The sequence below is a fragment of the Pempheris klunzingeri genome, chromosome 20, assembly GCF_042242105.1.
Source record: "Pempheris klunzingeri isolate RE-2024b chromosome 20, fPemKlu1.hap1, whole genome shotgun sequence".
Taxonomy (NCBI): Eukaryota; Metazoa; Chordata; class Actinopteri; order Acropomatiformes; family Pempheridae; genus Pempheris; species Pempheris klunzingeri.
In genome coordinates, this window is record NC_092031.1 from 12040558 (window position 1) to 12057740 (window position 17183).

Consider the following 17183-nt stretch of genomic DNA (forward strand, 5'->3'; position numbering starts at 1 on the left):
TGGCGAGGTTGTGAAGCTGGCATGTCCCCAGCTGGCAGCCACGCTGAGGTGCACGCCGTGGACGTAACTTCACTGCCGCACTGTCAATGATGAAGAAAAGAGGCATCAAACATGGCGTACATTTCCAAAATAGTCTCTAGTTATCTAATTAGTAGAACCAAAATAACCACTACAGTATTTATCCTGCACTGATTCTTAGGAAAGAAAAGATGGTATGATACAAGAAGTCAAGCATTTTCAACCATTCCTTATACCGATGGCTCCTCCACTTGTGTATTCACAGCCCCTCACACTATATTATGAATGTGTATGCTCTTTCGTACCTGTGTTTCAGTGCATCCAGGTCTACATGCTTGTCTTCTGAATGAAATGGGATGATCTTCAGTGCTTGAACATGCTGCTCCTGTGCGTCGTCTGACCTTTTCAGCGCTGAAGCCTGGACAGCGTCCCCTGGAAGGACAGAGTCTGCGTCTGACCTGTGGGTCCATCAGAAAAAGGTACTTAGTGATATAAACACTTTACTTTCAATAGTGTAATATGTAGAGAAACCTGTATGTAGCTCAGTTTTTCCATTCCTTCCTTCCTGTCTAAAGTCATACATCACTTTTGAGGCAGAAATGTTTTTATATTCTATTTATAGATTAAGGTAATACATCATTATGGTTCCTGTCAGTATTTGCTGATGTCTTCCACTGACCTGTGAGTTGGTCTAAGTGGTGTGGCAGCAGTCAAAAGCACAGTCAGCAGCAGCAGAACAACTATCTCCATACCGCACAGGCCTGTGGCAGGAAAAACAAGAGGTGATGCTGAGGAAGACATACCATCCTGACTAGAATTACCTCTAACAAATGGTCTGCTCAAAATAGTTCAAGTCAAAATGTTCAAACTAGCATAAACATGAATCCAGGATGAAACTTACAGCCAAGAAAATCCAGAATCCTGTGGTGGGTTTTTGAGTAAACCATTCGTGGTCTTTTGCTGATTGTTGGATGCCCAAGTCTGTCATCCCTCTCTACTTCTGCTCCTTTATAGCGTGGTCATGGCAGGGTGAGGAGGTGTGTCTGTACCGCAGTCACACGGGCAGACCAACTCCCACGCTTGTAATTCATCAGTTACTGTGGCAGTTTTATCCTCTATTTACAAGAACTGTGATAACAACATAAACAACCCGTCCAAGCACAATATTGTACTTGAAGTGACCTTGTACATTTTGTGATGTTTACATTGATTCTTATGTTCGCTCTTTGCTCCACTGCCCCCCTCCCCCTATCCCCTGTTCTCATCCACATCCTCCGCCATCCCTCTCCTCCCTCACTCCACTTGCTGCTGAGCAATTGTTCCAGAAATCATTCTTTCATCTCCATCACCTGCAGGAAGCCCGCAGAGCCCAAAATAACCCCAATTCTCCTCCAGGCTTTTCTTTATCGCTCCATTTTTCCTGTGCCTTTTTCCCTTGAGTCACTTTTGCCGTCACCATGTTTATTCCTGAAATGTCCTTCACTCACATCCAGCCCCCTCCCCACATACAGTGTGTCAAAACAACGGCTCTCTTTTGCAACTTTTCCTTAAAGATAATAAATCAGATTTTAGAGATAATTGGATAAAATCACAACAACCAGGAATGGTCTGTAGCTTTGTTAGCCCACCTACAAATGGTCACAGAAATAAGAAATTCTGAACTTTTCAGGTTTGGCTCTTGGCCACATTCTAATATCTCTCTAGGAAATTATCCCATAATTCCTAATCTTTTATTAATACAGTAAATCCATGGGGAGCTAGTGTCACATGTAGTTTTCCAGCCTCCACACTGTGTTTCTCCCAGCCTCTCCACTTCTCTCTGAATCACAACTTCCCCTCCCAAGTCTATTGTGTCCCTTTCCTGTAAAAGCCATCTGTGCAGGTTATGTGGTCAGAGATGTGCACTGAGTCATTACTAGTGCGCGTGCACACAAGAGCATTCGTAGTCAAATGATAAGGAAGTCTTAAGATTTCATTTATGATTAAGAAGGGATTATGCCAAGTTTTGTTTAGTGAGGAAATTACCCTTTTAACGTGACAACTTGCGTGACAGCAAGGATTACACACCAAAGGAAAGTGTAGTCTCAGAGTAAACCAGCTCCTGCACGTCTACTATGACCTTGTTTTGAGCTAACTGATCATTTCCAGCAAAACCCTGAGCACATTTTATACATAACCCCATATAAATGTATACTACTATCAGAACAAAATGTAATCATTGATAAGGGCCAAAGCAACGAGTTTATTAATGGATAGATCAGTCGACAGAAAATTAAGCAACTATTTTGAATGTATTTCAAATGTATTTTAATTAATACATTTTTTGTCATTTTGTCAGGATAGATATTAATTTGTACCAGCATCTCAAGCACGAGGATCTGCCACTTCTCTTTGTCTTATGTGATTGTAAACTGAATATCTTTGGGTTTTAGACTGTTGGTGAAACTATATTCCAACATTTCATAAACCAAACGACGCCTAGATCAATGGAAAACATGTTGGGCAGATTAATCAGTACAGAATTAGCTGCAGTCTTACACTAATGTTGTCATGTGAAACAAGTTGGAAAATGTTTTTCCATCCATCTATCAGAGAGTATCAGGGTCTTTTTCTGTTCCCTGCAATGCAGTTTAGAAGTCATGGATCCATACAGTATGGAGAATAAGCGTATCACGGCGGCATCTGTCATTCAGTTGGCAAATACTGTTCATCAATACTTAACTTACCTACTTACTAAACACTTAAGAATGTCTTTATAGCCGCACACAATGACATACACTTAGCAGAATCCCAGTAGAGAGGATTGACCCATGAAAGCTTACAGAGGTCAGTAGAGTTTGGGCTACATGCAGTATATTGTGTCTGTGCTGTTATGACAGCCAGTCACGATGTTAGTCATGATGTCAGGATGATTAAAGGAGAGAGTCCTGGATTGCATACGCCGTGGTTGTTTTCTTGCACTGGTTTTCAAGGTTACTGAGGGTCATTAGTCTCTCATAGTTCTGACTTGTTGACTTCCTACTACTCCGGTGTCTAATTCATCTTGAAGGAATATGTGTTCCATACTTCCATGACAGCACTTTATCAGGACTCCTCTGACTTTTCTCCCACTCTCGCTGACGTAACATGCATCCTGTTGTTGTAAGCCCACTGCAACCAGCCGGCCACTTCAGCCTCCCGGCCCTGTTTCCTCTGCCCACTGGGCACAAGAGTGAGCATCCTGCCAGGAAAGCCTGTCACCCACTCGTACCTCACCTTCCCATACATTTCAACTTTCGGGCCATATTATGACACAAGCGTGTAACCTACTTTGACTTTACATTAACCGTGTATGACTGTTAAAAGCAGGTTAGCTCGAGCTTCGAGCACTGACTTTGCTGTCATCCTTTACTGCAGGCAGATTTCTGTTGCAGCTGAGCTAATCTGTAGTGTATGAAGCAAGCGTCATTTTAAAGTTTACTGTCAATGGAAACATTTTGTAACACACACATATTCTGCAGGAGATAAATAACCTCCTCAGGCTTCATGTTGGATTGACTCAACCATGAAAATGGCTCCATCTTATGGGACTAGACACAAACAGCATTGAAACAGACGCTTTGAGCAGTAAGCTGAAAAAGCCGTATATAGACATATATAGATATATAGATAGACATTATCTCTGTAAATGTGTCTCTCAGCAATGTTTTTCAACTTCATCCTTAGCCACCAAGAGCTCCAGTGTGGTTATGCAACAGCTAGAGAAGCGTGATAGAAACAAAATGTTGGTGGTAATTTAATGATTCTCAAGCTATTAAGAGATTTGAGCGAAAGACTGTGTTGAAGCTGGATAGAAGGGAGAGAGAGAGAGAGAGAGAGAGAGAGATGTGCAGCACAAGTCTGGGAAACCTGTAGGTTAGAGTGTCAACGCTGAGAGATATAAGCTTATAGTCCATTAGTGGATTATAACCATAACCACTCCATGGCCCCTGCATCTCTCTTGGATTAAAGAGAGAGAGAGAGAGAGAGAGAGAGAGAGAGAGAGAGAGAGAGAGAGAGGGAAAGAGACAGAGAGAGTGATACAGAGATATGCTGAGTACTTGAGGATAACTGAAAAGCAAGTGAATTGAACAAACGGAAAGGCAGAGGATAGCACACTGTGCGTACGTGGACTGAGAAACACTGGGAAGTGAGCTGAAGTGAAGTTCGAGCGGTGACAGCACTTTGGGTCTGTGATTTTGGCACACCTACGTTATATCACCTAGCTGATAAGGCGAATTGCACCAGGTAAGTTTAGACGAACTTATGTATGGAGTTAAACAGTGTCTCCGTCCATCTGGACAAATGTCATGTAAAAGGCACAGATTCAGCTTTCTTTAGCCAGGATGCATTTATCAGTGATCAGGCTGATGTGGTTATTGGGAAGATAAAATGGTAGGACAAGTATTTGATTACCGTTTAATATCTCCTTTATTCACTTTTATTCCCACATTCTGGATGAATAAGAGACCAAAGCTATACTGTACATGATGTATTTTTTTTGTCATCATGTATTTAATAATGCTTAACCTCTGTCACCGCCACCCTCATCATTATTGTTGTGTAACTTTAATTTTGTTATGGCCTGAATGATTATTCCTGTGTGTGTGTATGTGTGTGTGTGTGTGTGTGTGTGTGTGTGTGTGTGTGTGTGTGCGCGCGCACAGGAATGATGGAAGTGGACCTGGAGGGGATTATCCAGTGCATCAAGCAGGAGGATGAGAATGGTGTTCAGGCACATCTGCAGGAGTTCAACAAGGAGGTAACACAGAGTCTCACACATTTTTGTGCCTGGATGAGACGCTGCTGTCACTGACATTTACAGCATGTTATTCTGTCGTCATCTCTCTCCTGTAGTATGCCCAGTGCTTCTTCTTTGATGCAGAGGAGAGGGACAGAAGGAAAGTAAGCTGGTTTATGTTGCTGTTGCTGTGAATGTAGAGAAAGTTCACATCTCTGTCCTACCTGTGTTCCTTAAACCTCACCTATACATAACCTCACTCCTCCATCTCATCCTCCCCTCCCCACCCCCTCTCCACAGTCTGGCTGTGATTAGTAATTCTGCTGTATCAGTCGTTCTTTATCCTCTCTCCTTGCATGCTCAAGCAGATTGAGCCCAGACGGAGTGATTGAATAACCAACATACTGCCTGTTAATCTATTTAACACTCTCAGTTGTGTGCAGCCATTTAGTAGCAGGTCAGGGGCCATAGTAAGGCCAGAGGCAGCGCCTAACCTGCTCAGTTAGGACAAACTATAGTTTAAATCATATTTAATGTAATTGTTTTATTTAAATGTAGTTATATTTATTTTATTATATCTTTTATTCAACTTTGGAATTAAATTTGATTTATTATTCAGTGTATTATTATTTTGATTAAATCTGTAAATTTTTAAAAATTGGACAATTAATACATTTTTCATGATTTAATTTAATTTTCAATTGAATTTAAATACATTACATGAACTTTGTTCAATGTAGCTCCCTTTGACACTCCTATGTACTGATAAGCATTTTATTTCACATTCACTGATACTGACTGTGTCACTATGTCAACCAATCATGGTCGACATAGTGAGTAAAGTAATTCAGAAACATGATGTCATCCACAACAACAGGGTCAGCCTGCCCCTTGTCTTTAGATTTAGATTTAGATCTGGATTTAGATTTAGATTTGGATTTATCTCAGTCCCTCAGTAAAGTTGCTCTCAGCGGCTTTGTGAATAACTCTTCAAAGGACACCCTTTACTCTGTAATGTTAGATATGACACTGGTTTACAGTGCTGACATGAATATTTACTGATGCTATTTTCTCTCTCTTCTGCTGCGTTGCTCATTGAAATCGGACTAAAGCAAAGAAGACTAGAAGAGGTACAGCACTGTGACTCTTTAGAAATAATGCTCAAGCGTTCCTTTGGGTTGCAAATGAGCACCAAACTAATTCATAAACTCTAATAAAGTGTAAACATTTGATGTTATTTATTCTTTGCCCTGCCGTAACAGTTCAGGAAGAATAAAGTGAGGGATTTCGCTGATTCTGACTCCGACTGTGATGAGTACGATCAGGAGAATCGAAGCCTCATCCTCAGACAGGTACCCAACACTGTCGCTCTCTGCTTGCCCAGAGTTGTTGTCAGCTGCCCCTCTGAAGAATTTTGCTAAACTAATTGTCTATTTTTCTTTTTCCTGTGCTCAGAATTTTGCTATTGTCCTCATGAGGTTCATAAGATCAGGAGTTAAAAGTCGTGTGTTGAGGGTCTCTCTGCGCACCCTGAGAATCCTCTCCAGAGACAAAAAGGTCCTGGGCCCCTTGGTGACGGACAGCGCCCTCCTGACTCTGGCCAAACTTGCCGGGCTGACCACAAGAGATGAAAGCGAGGACAGCAGCGATCCTGACTCTGAGTTCTACGATAACATCATTGCTTCTCTGGCCGAGGCCAAACTGCTGCAGCGTCGCACTGATGAGGATGAAGGCGACGCCACCGAGGACAACGAAGAGTGCGCTCCCCTGGACGAAGACGCCAAGAGCGACATTAGCCTCGCCAACAGTGACATGGACAACATCAGCTGGTTTGGGAGCCACAGGACCAGCATCAATGAATTGCACAGAGCCAGCGGCCATCACAAGATGCTCGAGCGAGGGAGGAGAGACCGGAGAGAGAGCAAGATAGAGGTGGAGGAAGAGGAGGAGGGGGATTCAGGAGATGAGGCCCAGATAAAAGAGGCCATGAAGGTGCTGTGTAACGTGGTTTACAACAGCACCTGGGCACAGGAGAGGTTCAGTGCTCTCAAGTACGTTTCCTCAGAGGATGCAGACAGAAGCGCACAACAATGCAAAATACACAGATCTCAGCTTTGTTAAATGTTAACTGTTTTTTCCTTCATATAATAATCAAATGTAGACAGTCCTAAGTTACTTCAAGGTCTTTCCAGTGAGCTTAGTTGTAGGAAAAGAATATGTAAATGAATTCTTGTCATACGTGGAGATAAAAATCAATCTTTTGATGTGCTCAAGTTTTCACAAAGTATCTCATTTTATACGCATACACGAAGCTTTGATTGAAAGCAACAGGTTCATGCCGGTTAACAGAAGGTCAATGTGTGAAACTCAAATCCCAAACTGAGATGGAAATTGACAGGGCAGACTGAGACTAAAGTGTGTAAGGCTCATCTTAGTGACAGTATTATTCCCACTAGTCACAACCTTCTTTTGGTTTTTGCACAAATCAGCATATCTCCACACGGCTAACCTCCACTCTTATTTCTGCCCACCAGGCTCATGTGTGGTCTCGTAGAGTGTCTCTCCACCAGTGTTAGTTGCTCGTCGCCCTCCAGTGTTCAGTTCTATGAACTACGCCTCTTGTTCCTCATCACTGCACTACGACCAGAGCTCAGGACTCAGCTTCAACAGGTAACATGGCCTCACTTACCATATCCTCTTTTGTTTATCATATCACCGTCGGTTTATTCTAACATTGATATGAAAACCTACTCTCTGTTTTTTTTTTTTCTTTTTTCCAGGAGGGAGGAGTGTCCTTCCTCACAGCAGCACTGGAGAGCTGCCTGGAGGTTCAGTGGAAGGAGCAGTACGAGTGTGTGCTGAGCCCAGCAGCACCACCCATCTCACTGGAAGCCTCTCAGCGTATCATAGAGATCCTCAAGATCCTCTTCAACATCACCTACAGCACTCACCGGCAGGAACCAAGTGAGGTGGGTGACTGTCAGAGTCATCACCTCCTCAAGTCTACAGAAGAGCAGATGAATGGAAAATGAACCCTTCCTTTAACTTCTCTCATCCCTCAGATGTACAACATACTTTATCTCTAGAGATCCCCCTTAGTCATATCAGCCCTGTTTAACTTAAATAGAGAAAATAACCGCACTGTATGTTTCCTCAGGAAGATGCAGCTCTTTACCGACACCTGGTGGCGATCCTGCGCCTCTGCCTGATTAGGAAGTGTTTGATTATGGACGACACCGATGAACTGCAAGGGTGAGCATGAACCCAAGTTGGCAAAGACAGTCATCACACTCACTTGAGGCTTCCACAGAGGACTGGGCTTCTTTCTTCTCTAATCATTTGAGTTTATTAGTATGTTATTTCATTGTATTTTAACTGTTAACAGGTCTTGTTATCTGCGTAGACCAACCTTATATTTCAGTATCGGGATGCTTTCTCTAATGTTGGTGGGTCATAAATGTCCAGCTGATAACACATTCATGTCTCACTGCATATTTTTATGGAAAGAATTATGTAAGGTTTAATTCGGATCACAGCTTTATTAGTAGTATGTTTGTATTTTAACCACTGTATTTTTGCGTTTACCATTATATAATAACATAATGATCCATCATCCCAAATCAGACCCCAATACTTTGCCTCAGTGTTTTATCTTTTCTTATTTTTATCAACTTTCACTCCCTGTTGCTGTAATGCTCTCTCACTCCCACAGCCACACCGTCAACCTGCTGACAGCTCTGCCGCTCCAGTGTCTCGATGTGCTGCTGATGGTGCCTCTGGAGCCAGGCTCGCATCAGTGCCAGGGGGTCAACATGGACTGTGTCCACAGCCTGATGTCGTTCATGGAGAGACGCCTGGAGTTGGTGAGGGAGAAAATAACATACAGAGAAGGGGCCGAATGCTCAGTGGCCAAGCTTAAGTTTAGAGTTTTCTCCTGAAAAGAGAGACCATCGTCTGATGCTGAAATAACCTGAGGGAGTGTTCCTTGTTTGTTTGCTTCTCAGGGTGATAAGGTCAAAGAGAAGCTGACACCAATCCTCAATCTGCTGACAGAGAGCTGCAGAGCTCACAGAGAGACACGCCATTACATCAGGAAACAAGTAATAGCCCCCAAAACACAACGCCTCTGAATCAACTCATGTCACATTTTGCTTCTCACAGTATTTGGATTATATTTGAAACCAGCATTTTTGTTAAACTGAAATTATAACTTGTCCCCGTCATTAGATCCTGCCCCCTCTGAGAGACGCATCACAAAGGCCAGAAGAAGGAACCACAGTGAAAAGTCGTCTGATCCGTCTCATGACTCATCTGGACACTGACCTCAAATACTGCGCTGCTGACTTCATCTTTGTCCTCTGCAAGGAAAACGGTATGAACCTTATTTTGTTCTTTTTTAACCTCTTAAATCCTTAAATTCTAGTCTTCAGTCTTCTTCTTTTGTTAAACCAAATCACACACACACACACACACATATACTTGTTTGAGCAGTTCACTGAATCTAACTCTAACCCTAAACCGAAATGGCAGCCATTACAATAAAAGTTCAAATACATTTCAGATGTGGTTTTGTCTGCACAACATGCATCTCCACCAATCATCCCCCTCTCCTCTCCTTCCAGTGAGCCGTTTCGTTAAGTACACTGGCTACGGTAACGCAGCAGGCCTGCTGGCCACCCGGGGCTTGCTGGGCGGTCAGGGGACCCACTGCACTGACGGCCAGTACTCCAGCGACTCTGACTCGGAAACCGAGGAGTACCGACAGGTCAAAGATCGCATCAACCCAGTGACGGGGCGGGTGGAGACAGAGCAGCCGGACCCCATGGAGGGCATGACAGAGGAGGAGAAGAACGAGGAGGCCAAGAGGCTGATCATGCTCTTCAACAAGCTGTCCAGGTCAGTGAAACGACGAAAGACTCATAGACACACAGCTTCTCTTATCAACGACCTTTCACTAACAGTATTAAAGATATAGGAGAGTCTTAAACCTGTGACAAGGCTGTGTGTCAAATCAAGTCTATTAGTATAAATCTTCACAATGGCAACAATTTGAAATAAAACGTGTAAAGTATAATCTGAGAGCAGATAGAGATTAAATGGATACAATGTTGAATTGTTCATGTTTTTTTTATCCCTCATTTGTTTTGCAGGGACAGCATTATCGAGCCGATGGGAGTGGACTCACAGGGGAAGCTGGTCCCGATGCCGGGACTGAAGGATATTTCCCTCGCTGAGGAGGCGAGGCGTGAGTCAGACAATGACGGAGAAGCAGAAGACGAGGAGCTGGACTGAAACATGTCACATTTATTCATTCAAGTGATTGATTTATCCCGTGTAAATATCCCATTTCTAAAACCTGGCATTGCATTAAAAAACGACCTGAAGACAAAGAGATGTAGTTTGCACCCAGGACAATCCAGCCACTCTGAAGCTAAATTATCTAAAGAAAGGATACACAAAGCTGTTTTTATTTTTTCTTCTTCGGATCCAGAATAATAACAAACATTAGCGCAGTAATAAGGTCACACTGGTTTGAGTTAAGAGTGCAATTCTGAATTAATAGAAAATCGTAAGAATGAACTGACTTCATGGTAATAACTTGATAATATCCTCCATTATCTTAATAAAGTCTTGAAATCTTGTTGCTTGTACTGAGATTATGTGTATTTCAATGTGTAGCTGAAGTCTCTTCTGTAGCATTGCTGCTTCAGAGTAAATTACAAATAGGCTACATCTGACTGGTCAGCTGTGACTCTTAACTAGAACAAGATGAAATAAACATCTGCACAGCATTTCTACTTTCCTCTGTACAGTCTCTGATGAGTTGTGTCTCAGACTGTGTACTCAGGTGTATATTCCGCCTATTGTGAGATCAAAACCATTTAGTCTGATTCCGGATGCTCTGATCACATCTGTTATTTTTTATTTAATTTTATTTATTGGAAGTTTTGAGCACTATTACATTACACCGATTTCACTGTACCCACAGTGTTTCAGTTTTAATGAGGGGGCCTTTAACAGTAAACACCTCTTTATCTGGTATATATTCAAATATACACTGTTGCCCATAAAGTTGGAATAATTGTTTAATACCTCCAATTCTGTTAAAGTCTGAATTAACAGTTTAACAGGTTAATTGTGGTTTAAGTTTCACTGTGATATGTTTGGAGTAGTTTGATCAATAAAGTTGAGAAGATATACACTTGATTTATCAAGAATAAATCACATTGTCACAATCAGGTAAAAAACATTTTATTCCAACTTTATGGGCAACAGTGTGTATAAATGATTACTAACATCATGACTGACTGACTCTCGGTGGTACTTCACTTTTCACATTGCACACCATAAGGTCAGTTTTTAAGGAGATCTGCTGTTTTGCTTCATAGCAATGAACAGGATTTCATTTATTTTCATACAAACTCATTATTTGTAAGGGGGTAATGTAGAATGGGTGAAGGGAGTTACTGTTTACCTCTTGAGCTCAGTGGCACAGAGAAACTAGCACCAAGAAGGATCCTATCATTCTGGTCCTAGTTGCATTATTTCATGTAAGGATATAAAAGAGTAGGTTAATTTAAAAGCACATTTATATGTTTAAACATCTATTAAAATTGATCTGTTCTATTAGACGTGGACTGAAAGTATAAAATAAGTAAACAGTTTCTTCAGACAAAGCCAAGTGTGTCAGTACATCTCCATCATCTCCTCGAGTGACATCTGCAGCTCCACAGACTGCAGGGAGGAGGCACCGCCTCCAACAGCCATATTCTTCAATAACTCCATTGAAGTCAGGACCACCTGAGACAGAAAAAAAACACAGAGCCCAGAAGTCAGAGGCAATGACAAGAATGACAAGAGCGATGTGGCAAATTTGAGCTTGACAGAAGCCATAGAATTCAAGAAAGCTGGAGCAATGAGACGTGTCAAGCTGGTTTCTTTAAACTAACTTTTTTATAAGCTTTTCATTTCTCAGCATGTGTTCGTCTGCAGAGGCTCGGAGGCAGAAAAACCTTTTACACCAGAGGGATCAGCTGTCAGCACCGGTATTCAGGCTTTGTTCCCTCACTGCTGTTAATCAATACTGAGACAAAATTGCCTCTTGAAAAGTGCTGCTGACTACAGCTCCCTTGAGTGGGCAATTTTCAGGGGTTTGATCACTCATGAAATTTGATAGAGGTATGTGCAGCAAAAAAAGAAAAGAGCAAAAAAAAACATCTTGGCCAAACTGAAATATTACTTTGAGGTTTTTGAGAGCACAACACTGTCTGTGCATATTAATAATTTAAAGCTTCTCTCACCTCCACTGTGATGAGTTTCTTCTCCCACGGCCTGCTGTCTGGGTCGGGCCACTTCTCCCCGAGGCAGAAGAACAGGGAGCAAGGAGGGCTCTCTCTTCCTTCAATGAAGTCCAGTATTCCTGGAGAAAGGAAAGTTTTGGAAATGCTTTATTTGAATGTTTTCAAGATTAGGAATATTTGAATATACTCCTTGAAAAATGCTTGATTTTCGACATACTCTGGTGTTTCATCTACGCAATTAAACCTGTAAACCAAAAATCTTTTTAATATTGAAATTAAATGATCCCGTTGTCATATTTGCTTGTGTGACCATGTACATTGGTTGGCGTGGGTATAAAAGAATTCTGTAAACTTTATATTTTGCAGTTGCTTTAATAGTTACACAGCAGTTGTGGAGGTAAAGTCTTTGAGAGTTTAGAAAATGCTGGTTTAGGTACCTTGAGTGTGCTTGAAAAGTACTTGAATTTACCAGTTTAAAAAGCTGTACAAACCCTGAAGGACAGTCTGTCACTACACTCCAACAAGATACAACGCACATATTCACAGACTCACTAACAAAAAGCTACACAATCACTCCTTTCACCCACCTCGCACAAAGTCTTTGAAATGGTACAGTGGTTCAGGCTGCAGTTTAGGAATCTCTTGTTGCTTTCTGCTCCTGTCAAACTTTGAAAAACTCCAAAATGCTTTGATTTCACCCCATCGCTGGCTGTAGACCACATGACCCGACACCCCCAACTCTAAACCATCGCCCAGCCTGTCCAGGATGCGTTGGGTGAGCTTAGCCTGGGTTTGATCCAGCATGACTCCAGGACTTGGCAGGGACACCAGGGAGAGGCCTGACTCCTGATCCAGAACTGTCCCGATGAGTTCAGGCCTGATGTGAAGACATTTATTCATCAGATTTTAAGAGAGAGTCCTGGGAAGATTAAATGAATAGTTTTCCTTTGGGAAATACTCGCTTTCCTGCCAAGAGCTAGATGAAGAGATTGATACCGTACTTCTCATCCCTCATTCTATTCTATTCAAAAACGTGAATAGCATATTTCTCCAAATACCAACGTATTCCTTGAACTATGAAAATAATTTGAAGCTAACCTGCACATACTGAACATTTGTCAGGGATGTTCCCTTTGATGAAAGCTTTATTTTTATGTTACCTGTAGATTAAGCGGATTCCAGATTCATTTTCAACCAGCTGCTCAGTCACCTTCACCCCTCTGTAGTACACTGCTATCCTGAATTGGGTCTCTAAGGAAAGAGGAGAAGTGTGTCAGAAAGCAGCTCCACTCTTAACTGTATTCTTAAATGTATTCCTCTTTAAAACACACTGCTCAAGTTGCAACTCTTAGCACAAGCCACATTGTTTAAATGGCCTTATGTACATTTCTCATTTTATTTTCACAATAACATCCATCAAACTTACTGAAATTATCTCCATCACTGGTCTTGCTCATGGTATGTAGGAACTGCTCCGCCAACTGCCCACCACAGGCCCCTCCCACGGCTCCCTCCATTGGATGTGCTGGTTGCTCTGGCAACCCAGCTTCACCGACTTCACCCTCAAACGCTACTGGATACTGCTGTTGCCCCGGCAACGTGTGTCCACCAATCACAACCGGGTTTTGGAGCTGTTGTTGCTCAGGGTGAGGCTCAAAGCCTGCGGTGCCCTCTGTGGAAAAGTTGGAGAAACTGAAAAAAAAGTGTTTCTAGGAAAGTACCTTGGATACTGTTGTTTTGTGCTCATGCTGCAGCAGTGAGGAGCAGGGCTGATAGGTCTACCTGGTTCAGCGCTAATGTTCAGTCCCTTCAGACAGTCCTGGAGAATATCCTGGCTGGCAGCGGATTCTGCTGGCAGATATTGATCTGCTAAAAAATATTCAGAAAAGTAATTCCACATTCCTCGCTCTCACATTAATGATTTGATCAATTTACCTTCTGAGATACAAAATGAATGCCGGCAGATAATAAATAGATGGAGAGGGGCTCCCCTACCTGAGAATATAGTTTCTTCTGGAAGATAGAGACATTCATCGAAGCACGAGACAACCTGGCACGATATAACAGATACACATCAGAATGAGTCATTTCTATGATTACACAGCTTTTACATGTTACTTCCTGAGTTCCCACAAACGCAGCCGCTTACTTCTTGTGTAGGAAAGCCTAGATCCTTGATCAAATCCAGGTCATCCTGGTCCTGGGATCCAGCAGAGGAGTTGGCTTAGAGAGTGAAATCAAAGAGCTCAGTTAATATCTGCTGCTCACCATCTTTTAATCACTTATTCTCCCCAGAAACACCTCCTTAATCTCATAAGCCCCTTTACAAATGGTATTGACCTGCATGATCACCATTTGCATATTGCCTTGGCAAATCTCAACCACACAAACATAAATTCAGACACAAATGTATGCAAGATGCATAGTAATGTGATCCATTCAAACCGGGTAAGGAGGTGATCAGGTATGTACTGTATGTGGACACACTAAAGAGATAACCCACATGCGGTGCATTCACTGATCTACCTGATTTCTGTCCATCTTTATAGTAATAAGAAGAACTAACTGATGCCTCCCTCCTCCCTGGGATTATAGTTATGATACACGAGCTGAATAATTTTGCATTTATAAAACTGAGAAAGAGAAATGGAGTGTGTGCTTGGATTTTGCTGGCGAGGGAATAATCTGTTTTGTATTTTTTTTTTTTTGGAAGTGCCAGTGAATACACACCACATGCACATCTCATTATTTTTTTCCTGTTACAGGAGCATTTTCTTGCAGTTCATTAGTGAAAATAGTCTCTTTTTTTTGTTAACCTGCCTGTTATCCATTACAATAAAGAGCCAAGTCATGATTGTCTATGCACCCCCTGGTGGATCCTCACCTCCTGATGCTGACTCATCTGGCCAGCGAAACACTTTATGGGGGTTGGCGGCATCGTTCTTGTTGTCAGCTATCAGTTTGAAGCCTTTGGCTCGGAGGGCGCTGCGGAAGTTCCTCTTCCAGACGGAGGCGTCTCCCTGAGCACGACCATTGCCGCTCACTTCCGCCCAGGCCTGCAGGGAGGAGGCAGGTCGAAGGCAGGAGGAATTACACTACAGACCAGCTTCTGTGAAGGGCACCATGAATATACGAGACTGTATTACAATTACCTTAAAGATGAGAATGTCAGTGTTGGAGGAGTCTTGTCTCAGAGCATGTTTCCATGGGATGGAGAACTCTGTCCGCTCAGGGTTTACCCACTGGACGCCAGGATACCTGCTGCTGTCAATCCGCTCCTGCAGCCAGGGGATGAGCAGTGGTTTGGAATGAGACATACCTGCGGGGAAAAATGTGCCGCTGTATTGGTTTACTGTCATATAAATCAGGGTTGTCACTAATAAGTCACAGATCCTCTACGATACAAAGAATTTCATACATTCTGTGAATAATATCTATTAAATAATACATCTGTTAAAACTCAATTCTCAATCCTGATCAATATTTTAGTCTTGTAGCTATCACTATCTTGGGTACTTGACACCGAATGCAACATTGAAATACAAAGAATCTGAGAAAAGCTCAAGGACTAAAGTAAAAACAGCTTAGCCAACACACTGGGTGTTTAATCGCCAAAACATTATTCATATGTATTAATAGTTGCTTTCAGATCTAAATTATGTATTCATATTAATTAATAGAAAGTCCAGGTCCATTTTAAGGGATTATTTTAGCCTGTAGGGCCACTGTTTATTCATTTCACAGCCAGATTTGGTCAAAAAGTAATCAACAAATGTTAGTATTAGTTAAAGGGAGTAAATAAAATAAAAAGCAACTTAAATGTTGCATGTTTGTTTGAATGAGCAGGGCATTAAAGCATAGAACATCTATTTCTGTACCAGTATTCAGAAATCACACTTCCTTTCCATTTCCACCTAAATTATGAAAGTGGAAAGTGAAATGTGAAAAAAAAAAGAAGAAAAAGCTACACAAAGTATCTGAGCATCAGCACCCTGATGTCTGCGGGTCTGTAGTGCAGCTGTCAAAACTGTATTTGCAATTTCTGAATTGCAAGAAAGAGGAAGCAGGTAAATATGAGGTTGCACTCAATACTGCAGAGTTTTCCTTTGAAGTGTTTTTACAGCAAAATGTCTGAATGAAAACTCTGAAGAATTCCTCCTTACAGTGTCAAATAACATTAGTGACCAGTAATTTAATGGTTTTCTTGTATTGCTTAAAAACGAGACACAGAAACAATGTAAATTGCATATAAAAGATAATAGTACAGTAATGTTTTAAGGCCTGATTTAAAAGCGCTGACAGTTCTAGCAGAGCTCAGGAAGCTTAGAATATACTTGTATATAGTGTATGTTACATATCCATAGAGTATACATATAATTACTTGGACCCAGTGTCTACAGGATTCATGAGTCCCATCACCCCCCCATAGATTTAATAACACCTCTCCTACCTGTATTGATGAGGCTTCCGTGTTGTGTTCAAGTGCACTCGTTTTGGGGGTCAAATGTCAGAAACACGACGCCGTCAGCGTGCCGTGTAGGAGCTGAAGGTGACTGACGGACTGTCACAGCTGTTCGTTTCTTAAATACCCTCAAGTGTGGAGCTGCTCTGCGGCCCGAGGAGGGTTTCTCTTTCTGTCCGTCTTTTCTTCTCGGGAAACTCCGAATGTCAGTTTCGTTTTCTAGATGTGACGTCAGTGGGCTTCATACCAGCTGGGCCCGCTAGGTGGGGTCAAACACACACACACACACACACACACACACAGATGCACTACTACTGTATTACTACTAATAGTAGTAGTAAGTGGTAGTACTACTAGTTCTATACCTGAGAGGAACCTCAATGGCATACTGCACTCCCTAATACTAAATTAATCAGATATATATTGTATATCATATGATTTCCCTGCAGAAAAAAAGCTAAAAATTCTTTAAACCAGGTCTCCTCTTCCTGTCTCTTTCAAAATGTACAAATATGTTTCATGACAATAGTTTACCTTGCAGGTACAAGGTGTGTCCTACTTCTCTGGCTAAAATAAAGTCAATTTTCAGTGTGTATATTTGCAGGCCTCCCGTTGTGATGTCACAAATCATACCTGACGTCTT

General features: G+C 41.9%; 2 protein-coding genes across 3 annotated transcripts; one reads left to right on the forward strand and one right to left on the reverse strand.

The window, feature by feature from the left end:
- Positions 1-4708: 4708 nt before the first annotated feature.
- Positions 4709-10384, forward strand: LOC139219800 (chaperone Ric-8A). Its single transcript, XM_070851766.1, has 13 exons — positions 4709-4798; positions 4894-4941; positions 5890-5907; positions 6040-6129; positions 6233-6828; positions 7312-7447; positions 7558-7746; positions 7935-8029; positions 8490-8640; positions 8782-8877; positions 9005-9149; positions 9400-9673; positions 9928-10384. Exons 1-13 carry the CDS (start codon positions 4709-4711, stop codon positions 10067-10069), a joined length of 2070 nt encoding a protein of 689 aa, XP_070707867.1. The 3' UTR covers positions 10070-10384.
- A 496-nt stretch (positions 10385-10880) lies between these two features.
- irf3 (interferon regulatory factor 3) lies at positions 10881-16659 on the reverse strand. Of its 2 annotated transcripts, none has more exons than XM_070851769.1 (11): positions 16529-16659; positions 15231-15397; positions 14963-15134; positions 14228-14301; positions 14074-14128; positions 13861-13926; positions 13505-13750; positions 13239-13329; positions 12666-12955; positions 12079-12197; positions 10881-11578 (listed from the first exon to the last, which is right to left on the reverse strand). In XM_070851769.1, the coding sequence occupies exons 2-11, from the start codon at positions 15393-15395 to the stop codon at positions 11465-11467; spliced, it is 1392 nt and encodes a 463-aa protein (XP_070707870.1). In that variant the 5' UTR covers positions 15396-15397; positions 16529-16659; the 3' UTR covers positions 10881-11464. The 2 variants fall into 2 exon arrangements, with proteins under 2 accessions (XP_070707870.1, XP_070707869.1); XM_070851768.1 differs by having other exon boundaries at positions 13861-13947.
- Positions 16660-17183: the final 524 nt, after the last annotated feature.